Raw genomic sequence first — 24,593 nt, 5'->3', positions numbered from 1 at the left:
TTAACACGTGTGTCACATAACCCTGATTTCACCCTTCTTTCACTCTCTGCTATTAAATCATTGAGTCCCATGTGAAACACTACTACTATACCTCATTCTTTTCGGCTGAAAATGAAGTTTTCTGCCTTTTCAAGGCGAAAGATCCAGATGCTGTTCCCAAAATGCATTCAAACATGCTTTACATTTAGGACACCTGAAGCATGACAGAACAGGTTTGGGGAAGTTCAAGAAACGCTGTAAAGGGAAAGCAAAGTAAAAACAACCACCCTGCTTTATCAGGGTTTTCAATCTCGGGAGCTCAGCTCATGAACGTCTAACTGGCAGCCAGGCATGTGGGGATGTTGAGGGTGGAGCTTATACCTACATGTCCCGCTCCCCACTTTTGCCCTACACGTGAGCAGCCAAACACTTGCATAGAGCTATAGTGTATCTACAACTGGGATTTCTGGCAACGAAATATTGTGGGCTACTTCATACTTTACGATTTCCTTTGAAACCTCCTCCCAAATGTACCTACCCATACCATAAGGTCATACATGGAAGGCCTTCTCCAGGTTCCCCCTCATTCTGATGAAGGGCGGCAGCCAGAGAATGTGATATGGGTTTTTCCCCCCCTGCTTGATTATTTTAGTATCTGTATCATATTTTATGCTGTGTTAGCATATTTATTGGTTTTATATTGTTAGTCATTTTTATTAGGATTTGGGAGGTATTTTTATGTTATTATGTTTTGTATGATGCCTAGAGAATTTTTATTTATGAGGGCTTTAAGAAATGTATTTATGAGGCATCTAATCAATTAAATAAATCAAGTGCAGAGTGGCTTCCTCACCACCACCTCAGATACACCAAGTAGTCAGTTGATGACCTGTAGCACGGTTTGTGTACTCACCATAACTTCATAGCTTGTAGTTCATAGGACTTTTCTAAACAGGAAGTTGTAATTTATGAAGAGTTCCTTAGCAACACTTCACAGAGGTGGTTGAGCTTACAATGGATAAGACTGCTTTCCCTGACATGCAATATTGTGTACTGAGGCAAGGTAGGGGCGTGCGTGCATGCGTGCGTGCGTGCATGCGTGAGAGAGAGAGACAGAGACAGAGAGAGAGTGAGTGAGTTGATAAAATAGGGGCTAACCTAGGGCCATCTAATGAGTTTGCACCAGAGATTTCCTAGTCTCAACAAAACTCCTTCTCTTAACCAGCTTTGTTATTTTGCTAACAATCAGATCTCTTTGCCCAGCCGTTTCATTTTATTAATCCTCTACCTTCCTTTTTATTCTCTTTCATGTGGTCATCACCCTTTCTAGCGAAGTGCCCAAACCATCCAAAATGTTATCTATTGCCATTGCATTTGGACTGAAGCAATAATTCCTTCTCAATTTTCTACTTCCAGTATTGGGTTCACATGGCCTACAGGAACATAGTATTATACAGAGTGGCCCAAAAGTAGGTATACAGTATGGTTTATTTGCATTTTATTACATTATCATTATTTTATTACTGTCTACACTTAACTGATTTAACTGTCACTCCCTGTCACTCCCTCTTCCCAACTGTCATTCTGACTCCACCCACACATCTTCTACTCACACATTCTCTCCCCATCCCATCAACATTCTAAACAACTGTATACCTACTTCTGGGCCACCTGGTACTTACTATTGCTGATTTAATACATCTTTCTTCCTGGTTGCAGAACCTTTCGACACACATGACATAATGGGCTATACCCTTACCCTATATAGCTTTCAGAACTGAAGCATATGCTGCCTATCATATAACATGTCAGATAATTATCTCTAGTCAAGCCAGCCTTCTTCAATCCGGTGCCCTCTGGATGTTTTGGATTACGACTCCCAGCATTCTTCATTATTGACCATGCTGGCTAAGGCTCATGAGAGTTGAAATCCAAAATACTGGAGGGCACCAGGTTGGGGAAGCCTGCTTTAAACCATTTCTGCATCTCTCATATTTTCTCCAAATTATTATCTGTATTATCTTCAGGTGTTTCTGTTCTCACAGTCCTGCTCACTGGGCATTATCTGAAACTGGCAAATTATGTGGGGCATTTATTCAATTGTTGTATTCAGTGTATGATGAATGGAGTCAAGTTAAGGGGTGTTCACATGGACACCTTTCACATATCCAAGGGGGGAGCGAGGCTGCACCAGGCAGCATTCCCCTGCCCCCATCCAGGCTCTTGCTGTCTGCACATTTGGCATGCATGAGAAGGGCCCCTCTGCACTTACAGATAATATAGAGCTTCTAGGTATGAAGAGGATTCCTGGGTCAATCCAGATTTCCCCTTGCCTGGAGAAGTTCCATTCCTTTACATCGGTAGATCCATGGCAGCCCCCTCCCCCACGATCTTTGAATACCTGAATGGGGATTGTCTGAACCTGCCTTTAGTGATGGATCCTTGATGGACTTCTACTGAAATTAGAAATTTACTTTTGTTGAGTTATATCAGCCTTCCCCAAACTGGAACCCTCTGGCTGGGTTGGACTACAACTCCTTGCTGGGGCATTATGGGAGTTATAGTCTAACACAGCTGGATGGTGGTGGGTTGAGGAAGGCTGAGTTAGAACAATTCAGAATATGTATGATATAACTTGAAACCATTTTCTAGTAACAAGCAGCTGAAAGGCCATATAATATGGAGTAGCCAGAAAGTCTCCTTTCCTTCCCTTTCAAACAGGAAAATGGCCACATGTTTTTTCAGAGTACTTGCAAATAAATATTTGGATGTTTGCGTGCAACCCCACTTTCCCCATGACATCAGGGAATCTGTTAGCCTCCCACCTTACTGGGAAAGAACCTTGAACAAGAGGTTCTAGGTGCTAGAATTTTGTGGAATGTTGACTTACCTTCTCACGTAGCAATAGTCTACTCCCACATAAAAGTCCATGTCCTTATTTTTACTTCCTTTTGCTAATAAAATAAAATAAAGACTTCCTTGTTGCCTGCCTGGACAACTATAGGGTGTATTTGTTATTTTGTTAGAGCACAGAGAGCAGGCCTTAACAAGACCCATCCAATTGTTCACTAACAATCCAAGCAACAGTTACCTGGGAGTAAGCCCTACTGAACACAGTAGGACTTACTTCTGAGAAATCATGCACAGGACTGCACAGTTAGTGAGCAATTTGGGAGGTAGAATATTTCCTCACCTGCTTCATCTTAGTCTATCCCCCAGAGGCTGCCCCCTCCCCAGAAGCTCTGGTAACGGCTATTATGTTCCAATGAACACTTCAGGATCCTGGGTTGAGTTCAGACCTTTTCCTTGCTCTTGGGGCCTGTAAAAATCAATGCACAATGTGACTAATTTGGTTGATATCCAGTGGTGTAGTGCAGCCAGGGCTCACAGAGATGCAGCACTCACACGTCCTTACTTGCAGGGATGCCGACGTCCTCTGCCAGCACCCCTCCGATTTCCCCATTGTCCAAGCTTAGCTGCAATCCTCACAGTAGCTGGAGGAGGGGAGGATGGATATCCCCAGCAACAATATATTGTTTCCTGTGGCAATGCACAGTATTTAGGGGTGGCTTGGTCTTGAATGGGAATTAAGACCCATTAGCTGTACAGAAGACCTGCTCCTGATGAAGATGAAAACTGCTATGATATGTTGTTGATATGGATCAACATGGCTGCCTACAGTTTTGGCCTCTCCTTGAGGATGTAGCTATGGGGACTATCTTGCTGAGCACCTGCACTTCAAAATTTACCACACCACTGTTGATATCCATGCCTTGTCCACCCCCCTGACCCATCCTTTTTCTGTGATTTTAGTAGGGCAGGGGCATATTTAAAAATATACTGGACTTTAATTGTATTGGGGGGGTATGTTGTCAACTATCCTGAGGCCTCTATCGAGCTCTGCATCCCCAAGAAAGAGGGTGAGAGAGTTCAAAAGAAGGGCGGGGCAGGGCGGGGCGGGGCGGGGCAGGGCAGGGCAGGGCAGATAGGAGAATGGTGCTTTGACCATGCCCACCATTGATATGTGGCTTCCTGAATGTTATCTATGAGTAAATGCAGCCCTCGGACTGAAAAAGATTCCCCACCTCTGATAGAAATGGTAACAAATAAATACATTGTACTTTTTAGGACTTCATTTTCAGACCAAGTGAACAAACAAGATGCATTTGAGGAAAATTGCACTGAGCTCAAATATCAACCTCTCCAATTAAATTTTCACACTAAACACTGAAGTTACTTAACCTGCGACACTGAAAAGTTACTCATGCCACACTCCATTTCATTTTGTTCCATATATTTCCATGTTTCTATGGATAGATATTTTTGTGAAATTTGGTCTCACTATTTACTGACTGAATTGAGTAACATCAATATAAGTAAAGATCACATGGTGTTATACTGGTAGTCAAACCAACAACAAACCCTAGTGCCATTAATTACCACCTTTCTTTAAAAACAAAAGGCACTTCTAAACTTCAAGAAATTCTGCTCTAACATTTTTTCTAGTAATCAAAATAGCTAATTGGCAGAATGGATTGTAGACTGGAAAACATAAAAGACAGCATACGCTACCTACGATCAAAGCACAAGGGTCACTTTTGTCTGTGTCAAACATCAGTGTAAGTTCTTATACAAGGGAGACATTTTCATATACATTTTAATAGCCTGGGTTGTGTTACTTCTAAGTGTAGAGTCTTTGATATAATGAAATCTTTACCTTAAAAGCTGCCGCCTGGAAAAAGACATTCCACACTTGGCATGGTGTATATTTAATTTGGTAGCACCGAGAACAATAGGTGTAGACATAAAAGAGTTTATGGATCTTAGGTTTCAAAAAACTTTGCAAATTGAGATTAATCTAATCTCTTCTGTGTAAATCAAATCCCATATAAAGGAATCAATGCCTTTTCTAAGCTGGTCTATAAGATCTGGGTGCTAATTTACCTCAATTCCTCCAAAAGTAGGCACTATACAGCTGGACTGAAATGAATGCAGCAAAGTTTTCTTGTTTGGGATTTTACATAAAGAGGCATTGGTTCTTAACAATGTAAGCTAACTTTAGAAGCATAGGTTTGGTGATCTCATGTAACTTGACTAGTAACTAAGGAACACAGAAAGTTGCCTTACACTGATTCAGACCATTGCTCCATCTAGCCCTGTGTTGTCGACACTGACTGGTAGCGGCTCTCCAGGGTTTCAGGCAGGAATTTGTCCAGCCCTACCTGAGATTGAACCGGGAACCCTCTGCATGCAAAGTAGGTGCTCTACCACTGACCTATATAAATTCTTCAAAGGCAAAGCCCAAATGATTGGGTTACATCCAACATTATGTGAACACACTTCTACCTGCAATGGGAGTTCCCCTTCCTCTCTTCCCCCCTGCAGCCCCTCAAAATCTACTCCAGAGGGTCCTCCCAACCCTTCAGAGCAGATCCAACCCTTCAGAGCAGATTTGGAGCGGTGCACGGGGGGCTGCCATTCTACCGGCAGTCAGACATAGTTGGATACCATACAATAAATAGAATGCATTTATTAATTCTACATCAACCAAAATACTGATTTTAAACTTATCTCCTTCCTCCTCCACCTCCTCATATAATATTTCTCTCGGAGTAAGGTGTGCCTACAGGGAGTGGGTGGATTGCCAGGAGACATCATATGATCCCTTCCAGGCTCTCCCACTTTTGAGTTCCAGCCTACTGTCTCTCTTCCCCTATTCAAGGCAATACAGAAGATATTTGACAAGTAGGCAGAGAAGTCACTGAAATCACCCAATTATTTAAAAAACCCACCCATGACCTATAATACTATTTAGGAACAGTTCAGTGTTAAGGTTCCTTTATGATACCAGACAGCAGTTTATTTGAGTGTGTGATTCTAATTTTAAGAATTCAAGGTATTTCAATGAAGCACGTTATTCTTTATTCTTTGACCCTTCTAATGCGCCTAAAACATGTCTAAGGGCTATACCTATATTGAAAGATAGGACAGTCCCTTCGCACAGGCTCACAATCTAATAGGCACAATACAAAAGGGAAAAGGAACGGAGAGGGGGAAGAGAACAGCATGCACTGGAGTAGCAGCTCCTTCTCTGGCTGATGGCTGGGGCCAGGCTGGTCTCCCCCTTGCCATGATGGTCTCCCTGGGGGCAGGAGGCACAGCCTCTTGGTCTCCTGTCCGATCAAGCTGGAGTGTGCTGCCCTTCAGCTCACCAGTCCTAAGGCAACTGTCAGTTATATTTTAGAACAGGCCGGGCAGAAAGTAGATCTCCAGCTGTTTTAGACTTCACAACTCCCAGCATTCCTGACATTGGCCATCACGGCAGGGGCTAATGGGAGTTGAAGTCCTAAACATCTGGAGATCTACTTTCTGCCCATCCCAGTTTTAGAAGGCCCAAAAGCAAGTCACAGGGCATAAATGGCTTGTTCCCTTTGATTACACACAAGCTTGGATCCAGACATACCTGAGTGGAAGGCTGCTCACACAACAATGCTTTTCTGTCTCATCCTCCCTGTGCCACCCAAAAACCCTCTTTGGAAGGACAGGAGGACCTCTGGAATGGCATGGATGGGGCAGGGGGAGCTGCACTTCTGCTTGTGCAGGTCTGGATTCAAGCTTTCAATTGTGGATTGGCAATACCATTTCTAAACTGCTTTTCTAAGTTTCAGTAAACTGGGTGCATAGCTAAGGCTTCTTCCTGCCCTTACTCCAGATTTTTTTTTTCATTGTATTCCCACATTTTTTAGCTTTTCCCCCCCTTTTCCAACAGTAAAAAATGAATAAAGAAATAGATTAAAATAATTCTCATGTGTGTTATCAGTTTAGATAATGGACTGGATTGCCATAGCAGTCAATTAGAATAAAAGTAATGCTTTTAGCACAATGGACAAGATATCCAGAAATGACAGCTACAATGTCAGACACAATACAAAGCAGGCTGTGGATGGGATCATCTTGCGTAGTACTACGTTCAAGTTTCATGATCACCGTAACAGATATTACTAAGAGGTGTAGTCATGGATGAAGCTTTAGTAATGCTTACAACTGAACATCTACAATGGAACTTGGGAAACCTGAAGGAAGAATACTCAGCAACCCAAAACAAGTATACGGGGGAAGAGAATAATGCTATGTCGGCAATAAACTGCATCTCACTGAAATTAAAGGCAAACTGGATGTCACTGTATCGTCCCCAATTTCACAATACAATCGAGCTATAAAAACATGAGTTAATACAAAATAAAATAGGGCACTATAAGGAAAGGTGATTTCAGTTTTCTGGGTCGCACAAGCATTTTCACCAAGCAGTGTGCGAGTGGGTTCTGTCTTTTAAAAAACGATGTTAAAAAACCTTTTCGAATTTCCAGAGGAACACAAAAACAATTTTATATCCATTTCTAGTTGATATAATTTCTTTTCCCACCAGGGGGCCCTGCACCAGCTCTTTCTCCCTTGGATCTCTCCAACGGTCTAAACCAGCCTCCCCAAACCTGATGCCCTCCAGATATTTTGGACAACTCCCAAAATTCTTGACCCTTGGCCATGCTGACTGGGCTGATGGGAGTTCATATCCAGAACATCTGAAAAGCACCAGGTTGGGGAAGACTGGTCTAAACACAAGGAGTATAATAATCTTGCTGGTGTGGCAATAGCTGAGCTGTGCACAGGGAGATCCAGTAGGGATCCTGTTTCCCACAAAGGCAGCACAGCAGGACAGTCTGGGAAGTTTGCTGTGACCCGCTCAGTTCCCCACCCAGCCTCCCCCTTCATTTGGGAACGTTACTTGAGCTTCAGAGTTGTGCGGGACCAAGGATCATACCCAAGCAGAATGAACCAGTTATAACACAATGTTCTGCACAGAGCAGCAAAGCCAAAGGAAACAAGCACCTGGAATTTAACTAATGGAGGGAGTGAAGGGAGTACAATGAGTGGAGACCTACCAGGAACAAATATGGGTAGAAAGGCAGGGGTGGGACTTGACGGGGAGTGGGAACCTCAAGGGATGCTGGAAAATGCTGGCTTTCAAGAAAGCTTCAGATCCACTCCTTGAACTACACGTGTGTGCTGCCTTCATGTTGCCTTGTACTGTTGGCAGCCAAGAGCAGCATGCAGAGACAGAACTCACCTGGCCTAGCCAGAGCTGTGAATTAAGCTTGCCACTTGCTTCCCCTTAACTAGGGGCAGGGCGGCGGTGGAGAGAGGGAGGTTGATTCCAAGCCAGATTCATTTCCCTCCCCCAAAGATCCTTTCAACCAGGGCTGTGGAACCTGCGGCCCTCCACATGGAGATGAACTACTACTCCCTACTACTACTCCCATCATCCCTCAGCACTGGGCAGCCAAGCTGGGGCTAATTGGAGTCCAACAGCTTCTGAGGGCCCACAAGTTCCCCAGGGCTGCTTTAAACTGGTGCGTGTGGGGGGTGCAGACTGGCTCTGGGAAACACATCTCCCAAAGCTAATTACCATCATTGCCTAGGAAATTTCTGTACAGATCCCCTCTTGTGTCACTTTATTTCTAAAAATTAGATTTTCAGAAAAAGTATTACAGCCAAGCTAAGTCACTTCCCCATCTCAGTACCAAAGATATGTAGGTTGTTTAACAACAATAACAACAACAACAACAACATTAAGGATAATGATGATGATATATTATTAAAAGGAAAGCTGTTGACTTGGAACTAGGAATTTTATGAGAGCCTAGAGGTCAGACAGCTACATGAAAATGCTGTTCACAGATAAAACATACCTCAGTTTAGTTATGTGTCATCTGAGAGACTACACTACAGGTGTGAAAAACACAAATATATACATGGATAACATCTGTGTTATACAGTTTACTGTGTTTGTTGCACTAATATAGTGAAATACAACTTGTCATCTATTTCCAAAATAATGTCAATTTGATGAATGAAATCTTCATTTACAAAAACTGCCCCAAAACTTCTTAAATCACTTTGCCTACTTAACAGAAATGACACTGATAAATTAATATAATATAAATTATAATGGCTTATATTTATTTCTAAATAATCTTGGAAATAATCTAAGATTATTTCCAACATTTAATTGGTATTGAACATTTAATTGAACAGTAATTTAATTAACAGGAATCTCCATGGAGTCACTGCCTTCTTAAACCAGATGGTTGTATCCAATATTAGTCCTATTCAGAACAGACCCAATGAAATTAACAAGATTTAAGTTAGTCTTAAGTTCCTTCATTTCAATGGGTCTATTCTAGGTACGTAGGACTAACATTGGATACAACCCAGAATGTGCAAACTGAACTAAGAGTAGCATAACATTCAAGTAACATAAAACTAATGTATTGCCTTTATCTCTATAGAAATGTTAGCTTTCATGTCTGGGGGTGGGGGGGAAAAGAACACCTCTTTCAGCCACAGTTTGTCCTCCCAAGACTGTTCAGGTCCTATTGAAGCTTTCTTCTTTGCTCATGTTGCTTTCAGAATGTAAGTGCAGATCCCTCAGAACCAAGTCTAGAATCAGATGGAATATGCAGCAATGAACACACCTAAAAAGAAAAAGAGAAATTACAAATGTTGATTTGTATTACGTTTATACTATTGTATTACGTTTACACTATGTATATACATCAACCTCATCTGTTCCTTAGCTATCTGACGTTACAATTACACCATTATTCCATTTGAACAGTACACAATGAATACACTTTTTGTTCCAGCATTAAAATTGGTTACAGACCTGTTTAAATCGTCCTCTGATGTTCTCCAGGTCTTCTTGAAGTTTGTCGTAGATTGGATCCTCACGAGGAAATTTCTGAATCATCTCTATTAAAGACTCTAGTACTTTTATCTTTTTCCTGAAATACACACACACACACACACAAAATAACACATTGATTTAAATCAGTAATTAGCAGAATGACCCACTGAATATTCAGGATGCATTTTTGAAGTTCTGAAATACAGGCTTTGGCCGCCCAGTCCCCTTGTAATATAATTTCAGAATCATCCCAACATGGGAGACAGCTCACAAAACTAAGACTACTTGCACTAACAAATCATCCTCATTATCATCACCACCTCCACAATTTTAGCCCAACTTATTGCCACATGGGAACCCTTAACCATTTAGCATTAATAACAAATGTAAAGGATAATGACACCCGGGTTGCCACTGCGTTCCCTGAGAGATTACAACAAAGAAAGCAGGGCATTCTTACAGCAGCATGAGATGCAGCCTTGCCACATGAGGAACATATTGGAATGATCTGTCATAAAATCTGCTACTCTGAATAGCCAGATTTCCACGAATTTTTGAATACCCCTAATAGATAGATTTCTGGGATTGTCACATTAGTTGATTAATCCACCTGACTAATCCTTTAAAAACGGTGTAATTAAAATATCTGGGCCAAATAACCAGGTACGATTGCTACACCATTCTCCAGACCAACTTTCAAGGAAGCCCTCACAGCTCTCCACAGGCTTGTTTTAGTGGACTCTCCTTGCCTAGGCCAGGTGTCTGTCACTGTCCTAGAGAGAGAGGCTTCTCAAGGAGAAGCCCCTCCATCCACTCCATCCCCCAAGCATCCCCATCCATCCATCCACTCCTTCCTCCAAGCATCCCTCCCACCAGGAAATGGGAAGCCCTTGCAATGACTTGAACCGAAACATGCGGTTCAGAGTCTTTTAGAAATGACTGCCAAGAAATACTACATGGGTGCAGTTTCCATTTCTTCTTCCGATACAGTGACAGAGTCATGATTTGGCAGAGATTGGGGGTAGGGCTTGCTCTTGCGGGGGCAGGGGGGATGAAAATGTCAGTATCTGGGCAGAGGAGGTAGATGTGGTGCTTGCAGCCTTGGGTAGTTTTGTGCATGAGAACACAGTTATCTTTTGAGTGCTGCTGTCTCCTTGTCATGAGGCTGACAGCATCTTTCATGTCTCCACTTTGCTCAAGCAGGCTCTTGCACAGTGATAGGCAGGGGAAAGAAACATGTGGGTTTCTCAGAAGCATATGGCTGGTCACTGCTGGGTGGTTATTTAGTAGTACTAATAGTAGATGATTTGGATAAGTCTTGGTTTAAACACAAGGGGGTGTATCCATAAATTGAAGAAATGTTGGCGCTGGCACTGTTCCATGAACCGTTCTGCAAGAGTCAGCGAAGGCATTGTGTGACATTGTACAAGAGATGGTGTAATGCCTTCCACAAAGAGAAGCAGACGTCTGGATTTTTGCACATACAGATCTTGTGCTAAGCCAGAAAAAGCCCTTCTGCACACGGAGTAGGTCTTCCACTCGTGGAAGGGCACCTCTGGATCCAACCCAAGCAAAAGTTTGCATATTTAATCAACTGATTAATTAAACCTCTGGTTATAATCAACTAAGATTGCTTAAATCGATTGGCAGCCCTAGAAATTTCCCACTTTAAATATAAGGGAACAGAGAATAACAGACTGTAACTAATAAAGATGCTTGAGTAACTCCGTGAACAAATGGAATTTGAATGAAGATGCTCCAGATTCACATTCTCTACCTCAGGGTGGGCAACTTATGGCCCTCCAGATGTTTTGGCCTACAACTCCCATCAGCCCAAGCCAGCAGAGCCAATGGTGAAGGATGATGGAAATTGTAGGCAAACTGTCTAGGAAGCCACAAGTTGCCCATTCCTGCTCTACCTGAATATGGAGCTACACTAGCTCCAAAACACCAGTTTCATAGAAAATTAAAAATACTCCTGAAACCAGAAATTTTCAACATCATATCTTTATTAATAGCACGTGCAGGGCCACCCAAGACGGACAGGTCATGGCGGAGAGTTCTGACAAAATGTGGTCCACTGGAGAAGGAAATGGCAACCCACTCCAGTATTCTTGCCAAGAAAACCCCATGGAACGTATCACAAGGCTAAAAGCTATGATGCCGGAAGATGAGCCCCTCAGGTCGGAAGGTGTCCAATATACTACTGGGGAAGAGCAGAGGGAATTTCCAAGTAGTGCCAGAAAGAGTGAAGCGGCTGGGCCAAAGCCGAAAGGACACTCAGCCGTGGATGTGTCTGGTGGTGAAAAGAAAGTCTGATGCTGTAAAGAACAATACTGTTTAGGAACCTGGAATGTAAGATCAATGAATCAAGGTAAGCTGGAGGTGGTCAAACATGAGATGGCAAGATTGAACATCGACATCTTGGGAATCAGCGAACTAAAATGGACAAGCATGGGCGAATTTAATTCAGGTGACCATTATATCTACTACTGTGGGCAAGGATCCCTTAGAAGAAATGGAGCAGCATTCATAGTCAACAAAAGGGTGGGAAAAGCAGTACTGGGGTACAATCTCAAAAACAATAGAATGATCTCAGTACGAATCCAAACCATTCAACATCACAATAATTCAAGTCCATGCCCCAACCACTGAGGCCGAAGAAGCTGAGGTTGATCGGTTCTATCAAGACCTACAACACCTTCTAGAACTAACGCCAAAAATAGATGTCTTCTTCATCATAGGGGATTGGAATGCTAAAGTAGGAAGTCAAGAAATCACCGGGATAACAGGCAAGCATGGCCTTGGTACAAAATGAAGCAGGACAAAGGCTAATAGAGTTTTGCCAAGAGAACACGCTGATCATAGCAAACACGCTTTTCCAACAGCACAAGAGGCGACTCTACACATGGACATCACCAGGTGGTCAATATCGAAATCAGATTATGTCCTTTGCAGTCAAAGATGGAGAAGCTCTATACAGTCAGCAAAAACAAGACCTGGAGCTGACTGTGGCTCAGATCATGAGCTGCTTCTTGCAAAATTTCGGCTTCAATTGAGGAACGTAGGGAAAACCACTACACCATTCAGGTATGACCTAAATCATATCCCTTATGAATATACAGTGGAGGTGAGGAATAGATTTAAGGGATTAGACCTGATAGACAGAGTGCCTGAGGAACTATGGACGGAGGTCCGTAACATTGTTCAGGAGGCAGCAACGAAATCCATCCCAAAGAAAAAGAAATGCAAGAAAGCAAAGTGGCTGTCTGATGAGGCTTTACAAGTAGCTCACGAAAGAAGGGAAGCGAAAAGCAAGGGAGAAAGGGGAAGATATATCCAACTGAATGCAGAGTTCCAGAGAATAGCAAGGAGACACAAGAAGGCCTTCTTAAATGAACAATGCAAAGAAATCAAAGAAAACAAAAGAATGGGAAAGACTAGAGATCTCTTCAAGAAAATCTGAGATCTCAAGGGAACGTTTTGTACAAACAGGGGCATGATAAAGGACAAAGAAGGCAGGGACCTAACAGAAGCAGATGAGATTAAGAAGAGATGGAAAGAATACACAGAAGAACTATACAGGAATGATCTTAATGTCCCTGATAGCCATGATAGTGCGGTCACTGAACTTGAGCTGGACATCCTAGAGAGTGAAGTCAAGTGGGCCTTAGGAAGCATTATTAACAACAAAGCTAGCAGAGATGACAGTATTCCAGCTGAGCTATTTAAAATCCTAAAAGATGATGCTGTTAAAGTGCTGCACTCAATATGCCAACAAATTTGGAACACTCAGCAATGGCCACAAGACTGGAAAAGGTCAGTTTACATTCCAATTCCAAAGAAGGGCAATGCCAAAGAGTGTTCAAACTACCATACAATTGCGCTCATTTCACATGCCAGCAAGGTGATGCTCAAAATCCTACAAGCTAGGCTTCAGCAGCATGTGAACCGAGAACTACCAGAAGTACAAGCTGGGTTTCGAAGAGGCAGAGGAACTAGAGATCAAATCGCCAACATTTGCTGGATCATGGAGAAAGCAAGAGAATTCCAGAAAAACATCTATTTCTGCTTCATTGACTATGCTAAAGCCTTTGATTGTGTGGATCACAACAAACTGTGGCAAATTCTTAAAGAGATGGGAGTACCAGACCACCTTACCTGTCTCCTGAGAAACCTGTATGAGGGTCAAGAAGCAACAGTAAGAACCGGACATGGAACAACCAATTGGTTCAACATTGGGAAAGGAGTACGATAAGGCTGCATATTGTCGCCCTGCTTATTGAACTTCTATGCAGAGTACATCATGAGAAACTCCGGGTTGGATGAATCACAGGTCAGAATTAAGATTGCTGGGAGAATTATCAACAACCTCAGATACGCAGACGATACCACCCTAATGGCAGAAAGCGAAGAGGATCTAAAGAGCCTCTTGTTGAGGGGGAAAATGGAGAGTGCAGAAGTTGGTTTGAAACTCAACATAAAAAAAACTAAGATCATGGCATCTGGCCCCATCACTTCCTGGCATACAGAAGGGGAAGAAATGGAAGCAGTGACAGATTTTATTTTCTTGGGCTCCAAGATCACCGCAGACAGTGACTGTAGCCATGAAATTAAAAGACGCTTGCTCCTTGGGAGGAAAGCTATGGCAAACCTAGACAGCATAGTAAGAAGCAGAGACATCACCTTGCCGACAAAGGTCCGTCTAATCAAAGCTATGGTTTTCCCAGTAGCAACGTATGGCTGTGACAGCTGGACTATAAGGAAGGCTGAGCGCCGAAGAATTGATGCTTTCGAACTGTGGTGCTGGAGAAGACTCTTACGAGTCCCCTGGACTGCAAGGACGTCAAATCAGTCCATCCTAAAGGAAATCAACCCTGACTGCTCATTGGAAGGACAGATACTGAAGCTGAAGCTCAAATATTTTGGCCACGTAATGCGAAGGGAAAACACTCTGGAAAAGACCCTGATGCTGGGAAAGATTGAAGGCAAAAGGAGAAGGGGACGGCAGAGGATGAGATGGCTAGATACCATCACCGATGCAATGAATATGAACTTGAGCACACTCCAGGAGAGAGCGGAGGACAGGAAGGCCTGGCGTGCTATGGTCCATGGGGTCATGAAGAGTCGGGCACGACTGAACAACAACAACAATGCATGTCTACTCAGAAGTAGGCCCCAATGAATTGAATGGAGCTTACTCTGGGGTAAGTGGATACAGGATTGCAGCCTACATCTCCTAACAGACACAGCTTTAATCAGACCTCATGGCTATGACATCTGGCCTATTTTTAAAAACATTTATGTTCTTCTCCCATTCCCTATTTTTTAACCACCTAGCCTGAGAAAGAGGCCTGGAGAACTCGAAAACCTGCACAATCGTTTGTGACATTGTGGTTGATCCTAATAACGGCATTGTCCAACTGGAGATTTTGGATTCATTCTTCTCTCATGGACTAGCACATCTTTGTTTTTATGTAGCTTAGATCATGTATGCTTTACATTGGACAACATAAATGTCCATTACTATACCTGAAGTCAGAGGACTGCAATGTATTTTTATTGGGGGGGGGGGGGTCCAGAGCACTAGCTAGCAAGAGGAGGCTATGCAATTGCAACTTACAAGTAAATACCCCTATTTAGAAATTTGGCACTTGAGAGAACAGAGGTATCCATCTGCCAGGCAATGAGCCCAGAAATGTTCGTCTATGAAAAAGCACCGATATTCTTCCACACATTACCTCATCTTTCAGTGCCTAGCAGTGGATTTCTGCCAATTTATAATCACCTCTCTATCCGAAGAAGAAACGGAAACGGCATTCATATGATATTCACTGGCAGGCTTTTCCAAAGCACTCAATACGTGCTGTAGTGGTTCAGCAAAAACAGCATGAAGGCATAGGATACAAAGCAGGGTGGGGGAGGAAAAGAGAGAGAGACACAGCTTAACTTGGACCCTCTTGTTTAAGAAGGTAAAGCCATCTATAGACGTTTCAGAAAGCTTCTCATGTAAGTGGCTGAATGCAATGCTTGAGCATTCCTAAATGCTCAGGAAGCTCAAGGATTCTAAATCATGTTTCTGAATGCCACTATATGTGTCATGTTGCTGGAACACTAACAAAATGGCATGATTTATGATATTGAGCTGGCACATCTGCTGGGCTGATCACCTTTGGGCTTTAAATGATAATGCATTATGTGTTGACAAGCAATGCTGTCACCCTCTCCACCACTGCCCTGCCCACTTTACTGCCTATCTCATGCTGATACTGTCTCCCTCTTTATCTTCTCTGCCTCACTGTAGAACTTTGACCTTTTTGATCCAAAGAAAAACACCCCAGTTCTAGGAAACAAACTGGAACAAACCCATGAAAAGTCAGACAATGGGTTGTATCCAGTGTTTCCTTCCTCCAACAGGAGCATCCTGAGTTGTGTTCTGCTCAGAACGCTCCCATTGGTGGAAAGGGGAAGAGAGGAAGCAATTTTTGCCAATTTCTCCTTCCCTCTGCAGTTCCCAGCACCACTTTCCCCACTGTTCTGGAGTGCCTCCCAACCCTGGAGCAAGTTATCAGGGAGCATAGGAGGTTGTAAGGGGAGGGGGGGGGACAACAAAAATCAACTCCTCCCCCATTCCACGAGTGGGATTCCTTCAATGGATGAGGAGACTTCCATCAACGGGAGGCAAAGTCTGGATCCAACCCATTAGGTAAACACTGGCTTTCTTTTTAAAACCTACCTGTGTTTTTCATCTGACCCTTTATGAAGCAGCCTCTGCCATGTCACTGCAAAGCCAAGGTATGATCCAATCTATAAATTTGAAAATAGATCATTTAATGCTTTGTTCCTTTGATGCCAATAGGATTATTTCTCCTTGGAGAATTTAAATGACGAATTTAAAGAACACCTAAGGAACCAGACACATAAGCTTACTTAAACTCACAGCCTCAGAAGCTTAACTCAATCTAATTAAACCTGTTTAAATAATTAGATTGTTTTGGCAATATAATATTTGCACAGAATGTTATGTCCAGTTACACAATTGCAGAAGCAGTGAAATTCAATTTATGGATTAATATCCGCTTAGGTCTCAACATATAAATTGTCATGTCACTCCTTTTGATGAGAAAGCCGATTTTAATTTTAACACGTACTTCTAAGCCAATCCTGGCACCCTGTTGCAATCCATATTGCCTTCCTTCAATGACACCAGCATCAATTCCTTCAGCATAACCTTCTTGATAGCCTTCACCATGAAATCTGTAAAAAGACAGATTTGGAAAGATGCACTATGTTAGTCAAGTGCACAAAAGGGTGCTCTTGCACCTTGGGAGGCTAACTCCTCAATCCTACAGATGTTAACTTCAAAGGAAGGCCCACTGAGTTCCAAGCAGCTTCAAAGTGGGTTAAGCAGCTTCACTCTTTGCAGGATTTCATTCAATTTCAAACCCATGGTGAAGTGGGGACACTTTTAACAATTACCTATACTCTGAAAGAGCTTGCCCATGTGGCACAGAGATGGTCGAACTTCTGCCACAATTATGTTATAAAGACTGTGGTTGAATAAATACCCCAGGAGGAAGCTGTCAGGTCCTTCTCCAACAGCTTCTTCCTGGGAATAGGATTCTCTTTAAAAAATACATTTTTAAAAATCAAGATTTGATGAGATAGTATGCCCATCGTGTGATTTGTATCTCATAAAAGCTTGATTTTAAAAAATGTAATGATAGATACATGACACTTCAGGTTGCAAAAATAGCTGCAGAAGGTGCCACAGCTGGAAAAGGTTTTACAGATCTAAATTTGGTGAGCTGCAAGGGTGACAAATTAGTATGGTCACTACAGACCAGAATACTTGCATTACTGATATGTGCACTTGGTTTGTATTTGTTTAATTTGTATGAATATATAATATTGTGATGGCTTCAGCCATATAATAAACTTGACTGACTAGGATTCTACTCATGTTAGCGAAGCTAAACTGACTCTGTAAAAGTTCACATATTGGGTTGTATGTAGGGTTAGCAGAGAATTTCTCCCCGAAACTTCAGGAGGCCGAGCGCCAATGTGTTCGGCCCCCCGAACAAGTTTCGGGGAGAAATTCTCCGCATCCCCCCCCGGGACGGGACTTACCTTTGGTGAATGTCCCTCCCGGCGGTGGGTCCAGCCGGCGGTTCGGCGGGTGTTCGTCCGGGGCGGGAGCGGCAGCCGGTCTTTCGACCGGCTGCCGCCGCCGCCATTCCAAGAAAAGAAGAAAAAAAACAAACGCCCCCGTGATAGGCTACGTGACGATTAACGTAGCCTATCACGGCTAGATTTGCAAAGTCAGCCGTGATAGGCTACGTAAATCGTCACGTCGCCTATCACAGGTGACTTTAAAAAAAAAAGTGCGTATGGATAATGGCGGCCCCCATAGGGAGCCGCCATTCCCATTCCTTATTTGGTCGCTGTAGTCTACGTAAAGATTTACGTAGACTACAGCGACCAAATAAGGAACGCGAATGGCGGCTCCCTATGGGGGCCGCCATTTGCGTACGCGCTTTTTTTTTTTAAGTCACCCGTGATAGGCTACGTGACGATTAACGTAGCCTATCACGGCTGACTTTGCAGATCTAGCCGTGATAGGCTACATTAATCGTCACGTAGCCTATCACGGGGGCGTTTTTTTTTAAAAAAAACTTTTTGGTTCGCGGCCGGGCGAGGCGCCTCCTCCCAGGCCTGAATTTCGGCCGGGTGAGGCGGGAAGCCTCCCCCCCGGCCTGAATTTTGGCCGGGCGAGGCGGGAAGCCTCCCCCCCCGGCCTGAACTTCGTGGGGGGAGCAGCGAAGCGCCTCCCCCCCACCGCGAAAAGCTTCGAGGAAAGGTAAGTGACTTTCGTCCATCCCTAGTTGTATGTAATGTTAGTTTAATTCAAGTCTATTCCATTAAGTCCATTCCATCTGGCTACTCTAAGTAGGACTAACATTGGATACAACCTATTAGGCAATGTGCGATTTGGCACTAGTGCGAATGCAAATTACATTCCACTAGCTAAGCTACATGTTGCATGTGTGTATATAGAATCACAGAATAGTAGGGTTGGAAGGGGCCTACAAGACCATCAAATCCAACCCCCTGGTCAATGCAGGAATCCGAGTCAAAGCATCCCTGACAAGTGGCTGTCCAACTTCGTCTTGAATGGCACCAGCGTGGGGGAGCCTACCACCTCCCTAGGTAATTCGTTCCATTGTCGCATTGCTCTAACAGTCAGGAAGTTTCCTGATGTTCAGATGGAATCTGGCTTCCTGTAACTTGAGCCCATTATTCTATGTCCTGCACTCTGGGATAACCGAGAAGAGATCCTGGCCTTCCTCTCTGTGACAACCTTTCAAGTACTTGAACAGCGCTATCCTACCTCCCCTCAGTCTTCTCAAGGCTAAACATGCCCAGTTCTTTCAGTCTCTCCTCATGGGGCTTTGTTTCCAGTCCCCTGAGCATCTTCGCTGCCCTCCTCTGAACCCTCTCCAGTTTGTCCGCATCCTTCTTAAAGTGTGGTGCCCACAACTGGACACAGTACTCCAGATGAGGCCTAACCAGTACTGAGTAGAGGGGAACTAGTACGTCCCAGGATTTGGAAGCTATGCTTCTATTAATGCAGCCCAAAATAGTATTTGCCTTTTTTGCAGCCTCATCACATTGTTGGCTCATATTCAGCTCGTGATCAACAACAATTCCAAGATCCTTCTCGCTTGTAGTCTTGTTGTGTCAAGTATCCCCCATCTTGTATCTGTGCATTTGGTTTCTTTTTCCTAGGTGCAGAACTTGGCATTTATCCCTGTTAAATTTCATTCTGTTGTTTTCTGCCCAGCGCTCCAACCTATCAAAATCTCTTTGAATTTTGTTTATGTCTTCCAGGGTATTAGCTATCCCACCCAATTTTATGTCATCTGCAGATCTGATAAGCATTCCCTGCACCTCCTCATCCAAGGCATTAATACAAATGTTGAAGGGCCGTGGGCCCAGGACTGAGCCCTACGGTCTCCACTTGTTACCTCCCCCCAGTTTGAGAAGTTCCCATTGATAAGCACTCTTTAAGTCTTTGATATGTGTATGTGTTGGTGTGTATATCTATATGTATATGCATATAAACATACACACACATACTAGGAGAGAAAGTTTACAAACTGGGGCCAAACAAAGCAACAGGCTACAGTAGATGGCGTATTTTACAATGCAGAGCAATAAATGAACACACACTCCAATCAGTGTATCCAACCACTGGTTAACACAGTGAATTGCTGTGATAACTCTGGTAGTTAGTCAAGTCCAACCAACCACATGCATGCTCAGCCCTTGCCCCTCAAAGCTTATTACATCTAGCAGGGAGGGGATGACTGGCTGGGATCAGGAAGTAGCCAATTCCTCCTTAAGAGAGGGGGTTGTCCCAGCCTACTTAAAGGAGACAGTACAACAATCACTCCTGAAAAAAAAAACCCTCTTATATGGCTCCAGAAGGTTTTAACAACTACAAGACAGTGGCTAACACCACCTTCATGGGCAAGGTGCTCATGCATGCAGTTGCTTGTCAACCCGAGGCACTCTCCAATGAAACTGATCTTCTGGATCTCTCTCAGTCCAGGTTTAGGCCTGGCTTTGGCACAAAAACAGCTGTGGTTGCCCTGTGGAATGACCTCTGCAAGGAGAGAGACGGGGGAATCAGACCCTGGTGATGCCCCTGGAACTCTGGGCATCTTTCACTTCCGTGGGCCATGCCATCCTCCTGGAATGGCTGTCCAAACTGGGGGTGGAGAGCACTGCTCTCCAGTGGTGTCCCCCCCAAGTTGGGTGAAAATACTTTTCTAGAGCATCCTTCCCCCAACCTAGTGCCCTCTGGATGGGTTGGACTACAGCTCCCATCATCCTCAGCCAGCATGGCCATTGATGGCATAATGGCATGATGGCAGTTGCAGTCCAACACCTCTGAAGAGCACCAGGTTGGCAAAGGCTGCCCTAGAGAAAAAGCCCTCTTGGGCTGGACATGACCAATGGTCATTTCAATCCTTATAGCAACTGAGAGAGCTTATCCCTTCTGCACCTGCCTCTTCAGGCAAAACACTGCAACAAGTCAATACTTAATGCCTGCCTTCTATGAAACATGGCAACTTGGTAAAACTGTTTGTAACAACAACAAAATTAAAAAGAAGAACAGTTAGAAAGGGCCACTGGAATAACAGACATCAATATTTCCAGCATTAGGGCTTACTACATCAATACTTAAGTGCCCAGTTATATCAAGAGCAGTGACAGTCCAATGTTACAAACCATAACATTTGGCTGGTACTACAGAAGCAGCACATTCAGGAGAAATGTGATTACACAATTTTGCTCTCAGAGTTCATTTCTGCTTGCTATAAAATACAGATTAACATTTAAATAGTCACATAACAGCTTTACCAGAATAGACAACTGGTTTATAAATCTTCCTCTTTTCATGTCAGAGTCCTTATAATTCTTTATTACATGACAAAACCCTTACACTGGTTTGACTAACAGCAACTGAACGCTTACTTTTTAAACTCAGTGGCACAAGTGAAGGCATACATGAAATATGAACATTCAGCTTGAGGAAGCAACATGATAGCCAATAAATACAGATGTAACAAGGACCAGTACTAAAAAACACACACAGATTATTAACACTTTGTTCTCCTTTTCTCCTTGACCTATGCACCTAACTACCTCTCTCGTCAACTTTCTCTAGTTGTTTTTTAACCATAGCTTGTGACAGTCATAGAGGATTTCCAGCATTAGCCAGGGGGTTAGTCCAGGTGAGCTTCGGAGTTGATGATAGAATCATCAGAGTTCCAACTCTGATGATTCTATCCGTCAGAGCTGCACAAAATGTTTAGGAAATCTTGCTGGGAGATGAAAGACCCAATTTTCTCTTAATGTTATAACAAGTCCATCTGGACATACATTTTATAAAGTTGGTATTATCAGGGACAGTGGGAAGTAAAAGGAACACTGAACAGGAAAGAAACAAGATGTCATCAATTACACAATATTCTACTATCCTTGTGAGGCAGGTCACTCTTGTTCCCATTTTACAGACCGGAGAATAGAAAACAAACTTCTAAGGCCACCCAGAAGTTAATGGCTTAGCCTGAGTCTGAACTTGGGTTGTCAACTCTTTTTCTCCCTCACCCAAGCATCCTTTTCTCTGCACTCTCATCCCTTTAACAACTGAATGAAAGGCAGAAATTCAACATATGAAACATTCCCGTATCATTGCATCTCTGTGCTGAGGTGGGGGAAGCAAGTTAAATTTTTGACATGCAGGTAGTAAACTCAGTCAGAGATCCTTGGTGAGGTGGGGCAAGAGGGAAGAGCAGAAATCATAGTTTGAACGCAGATCTCCAACGTTAAAGTAGAGCACTGCCTTCACAACAGAGGGGTAGCTGTGGCACTTTGAAGGCTAACAAGTTTATTACAGGCACAAGCTTTCACAGACTAGTCACCAGATGCATGAACTGTCATCTTGAGTTACAACTATATACACACACAGTAGCGGGGGGAGGCTTATGAACAACGAGAGTGGAGGGAATGAAACACAGAAAGGAGAGATAGAGACAATCATGTTATTAATAGCGGCCATTCTCAAAACACTTGCTGATGATAACACAAACATCCTGATAGTGGGTGAGCTAATTAACACATGTAGCGTGATGAAGTTGTTGATGATGGTAACAATAAACTGTATCCCAAATTCCTCCCGCTTCCTAAAGTTAATACTCTAAAGCAGAGGCAATCTGTAATAAAACGAGTTAAATGACACCCAGGACACCTGGATTTTCACCTATCACAGCCCTCCCCAAACTGGTGCCCTCCAGATGTTTTGGACGACCAGCCCGATCAGCCTCAACCAGCACGGCCAACGGTCAGGGATGCTGAGAGCTGTAGTCCAAACATCTGGACGGAGCCCCGGATCGGGGAAGGCTGGTCTACCATACAGTGCCCTACGCAGGGACAGGGACACGCCTTCCCGCTTCTTCTTTCCCATCTCCTCCCGGTACAGAATGGAAGGGGGTGGGGCAGAGGGGTTCGCCGGGGACGCGAAGGGCCAAGGCAGACCCGAGACCCCGATCAAGCCGTACCTCGTCTCCGCCATGACTATGGCATCGAAGGCGTCCGACGCGCACGCACCGCTCTCCATAACTCCTGCCTCCCCAAGTCCCGAGCGGCTACTGCGCCTGACCACACAGTCATCCCGAGCTCTGCATGACGGCGGACGGCAACCGGGAGGGCCCACCTCGAGAGGCCTCGTCGCGCATGCTCCAAAGGGGAGCCGGCGTCTCTTCGTGACGTCAGAGCCGGACTCGTCACGGTATGGGCCGCCTCCCCGGCGCTGCCGCTGCGTTTCATTTATTCCCGGTTAAGCCGCTAGAGGGGGCCAGTTTGCTTTGCAGAAGAAAACCCGGCCGAGCGCCTCGGCGGCGCTGAAGGGGGCCTCGGGCGGCTCTTGCGCGGGGCGGAGCGGTACACCTGTGGACGTGGCTCGTGATGAGGGCCTGCTTTTCACAATCAGCCTCGGGGGTTTTCACACGTGACGCTTATATCAGGACGAGTTTTCTGCTTTTAGAAGTTTCCAAACTCCTCTTGAGACATAGATCTGTGTTTTTATCTGTTATTGGGGCGTATAGAAATAAATACATACATAAAGGGTGCGATCCTATGCAGGGTTAGACAGAAAAAAAAGTCCTACAGGACTTTTTGTAGGAGTTTTTTCTGTCTAAACCTGCATAAGATTGTGCCCTAAATAAATAAAAATATTTTAATTCTCCTGCTTGATTTCACTGAGAACCATCTGGCACGTTTTTCAGGAGCTGCATGATGATGTGTGGCATCGACTTAGCCCCCTTTCTCCCCAACCCCTCCTGAAACTAAAGCTTAGAAGTCAGAACTTGTGAATATATTTGCAATCAGTCACCTTTCTTCTTTTAAACCCTCGGCTCTTTCCTCACTTCTCCCTATCATAATCCCCCCTGCTTGTTTGTTCCTGAGTAGCTTACATTGGATTAAAATACTATCCATCTCTTTCTTTTTTCTCCCCTCCCTTCCAACAGGTTCCCTGGACAGCTTACAAAAAGTTAGATTTACAACAGAACAAATTAAAACAAAAACATTTTTTTTAAAACTGCAATATAAAAGTAGCTAGCAAAATTAGTACAAACATCAAGCAGCCTAAAATTTATGTACAGAGGATTAAAAGTTGATCAACTACAGTATAAAGCAACATGATAAAGCAGTAGGGCAGATAAAATTCTAGTGCTGAAAAGCATAAAAATTGATAGATCTAAAAAGCCTGGGCAAATTTTAAAAAGTGTCCACTTGGTGCTGGAGAGGAAAAAAAATGGGACAGTACCAGGGAAGCCTCCTTAGGGAGTGGGGTGGATTTCAAAGACAGGGTACCACAAAGGCCCTTTCTCCTGTCACTACCTGCTTTATGTCTGATGGATGACTGGGGGACTTGACAAAGAGCCTCAGAGCATGGTCTTAATATTCAGGCAAGTTTATTTTAAAATGTTGCAAGCTCCTCCAAACAAAGGCCTCTCTTTTTTTAATTGTATTTTATTTTTCTTATGGGACTTGATGAACTGCCAATGTGCAATGATTAGGCAATATAAATAATAATGAGCCTTTCTACATGAGGCATTTATTGTGCACTCGTGATTCTTCAGTCATAACAGTTTGAGGGTGCTTTACATGACATCATCATCCTTCAGGGCCTCTCCCGTGCTTTGCAACCAGTATAGCAGCTTGTTTTTTCTAATGAGGAAAGTCTAGTATTTCTGTGAAAGGCGGCATGAAACCCTGGAGAATTTGCGCAATTCTG

General features: G+C 43.7%; 1 protein-coding gene across 1 annotated transcript; it reads right to left on the bottom strand.

Moving 5' to 3' along the window:
• Positions 1-6,994: 6,994 nt before the first annotated feature.
• On the bottom strand, positions 6,995-23,036 carry LTO1 (LTO1 maturation factor of ABCE1). The gene is made up of 5 exons (XM_084852087.1): positions 22,855-23,036; positions 16,876-16,981; positions 16,461-16,531; positions 9,704-9,821; positions 6,995-9,512 (listed from the first exon to the last, which is right to left on the bottom strand). Exons 1-5 carry the CDS (start codon positions 22,911-22,913, stop codon positions 9,444-9,446), a joined length of 423 nt encoding a protein of 140 aa, XP_084708213.1. The 5' UTR covers positions 22,914-23,036; the 3' UTR covers positions 6,995-9,443.
• Positions 23,037-24,593: the final 1,557 nt, after the last annotated feature.

This window comes from Heloderma suspectum, chromosome 1, assembly GCF_057233095.1.
Source record: "Heloderma suspectum isolate Gila_16-S chromosome 1, 16-S_ref, whole genome shotgun sequence".
Taxonomy (NCBI): domain Eukaryota; kingdom Metazoa; phylum Chordata; class Lepidosauria; order Squamata; family Helodermatidae; genus Heloderma; species Heloderma suspectum.
The sequence above is the reverse complement of the archived record's forward strand: the minus strand, read 5'-3'. Positions and strand labels throughout refer to the sequence as shown.

What these genes read in the sequence shown, in the direction of transcription:
- LTO1 (XM_084852087.1), bottom strand. Translation starts at nt 22,913, where the DNA reads ATGGAGAGCGGTGCGTGCGCGTCGGACGCCTTCGATGCCATAGTCATG. An exon ending in ATAGTCATGGCGGAGACGAG is followed by an intron (nt 16,982 to 22,854) that starts GTACGGCTTGAT and finishes GTCTTTTTACAG; the next exon opens with ATTTCATGGTGAAGGCTATC. An exon ending in TCAGAGGACGATTTAAACAG is followed by an intron (nt 9,513 to 9,703) that starts GTCTGTAACCAA and finishes TTTTCTTTTTAG; the next exon opens with GTGTGTTCATTGCTGCATAT.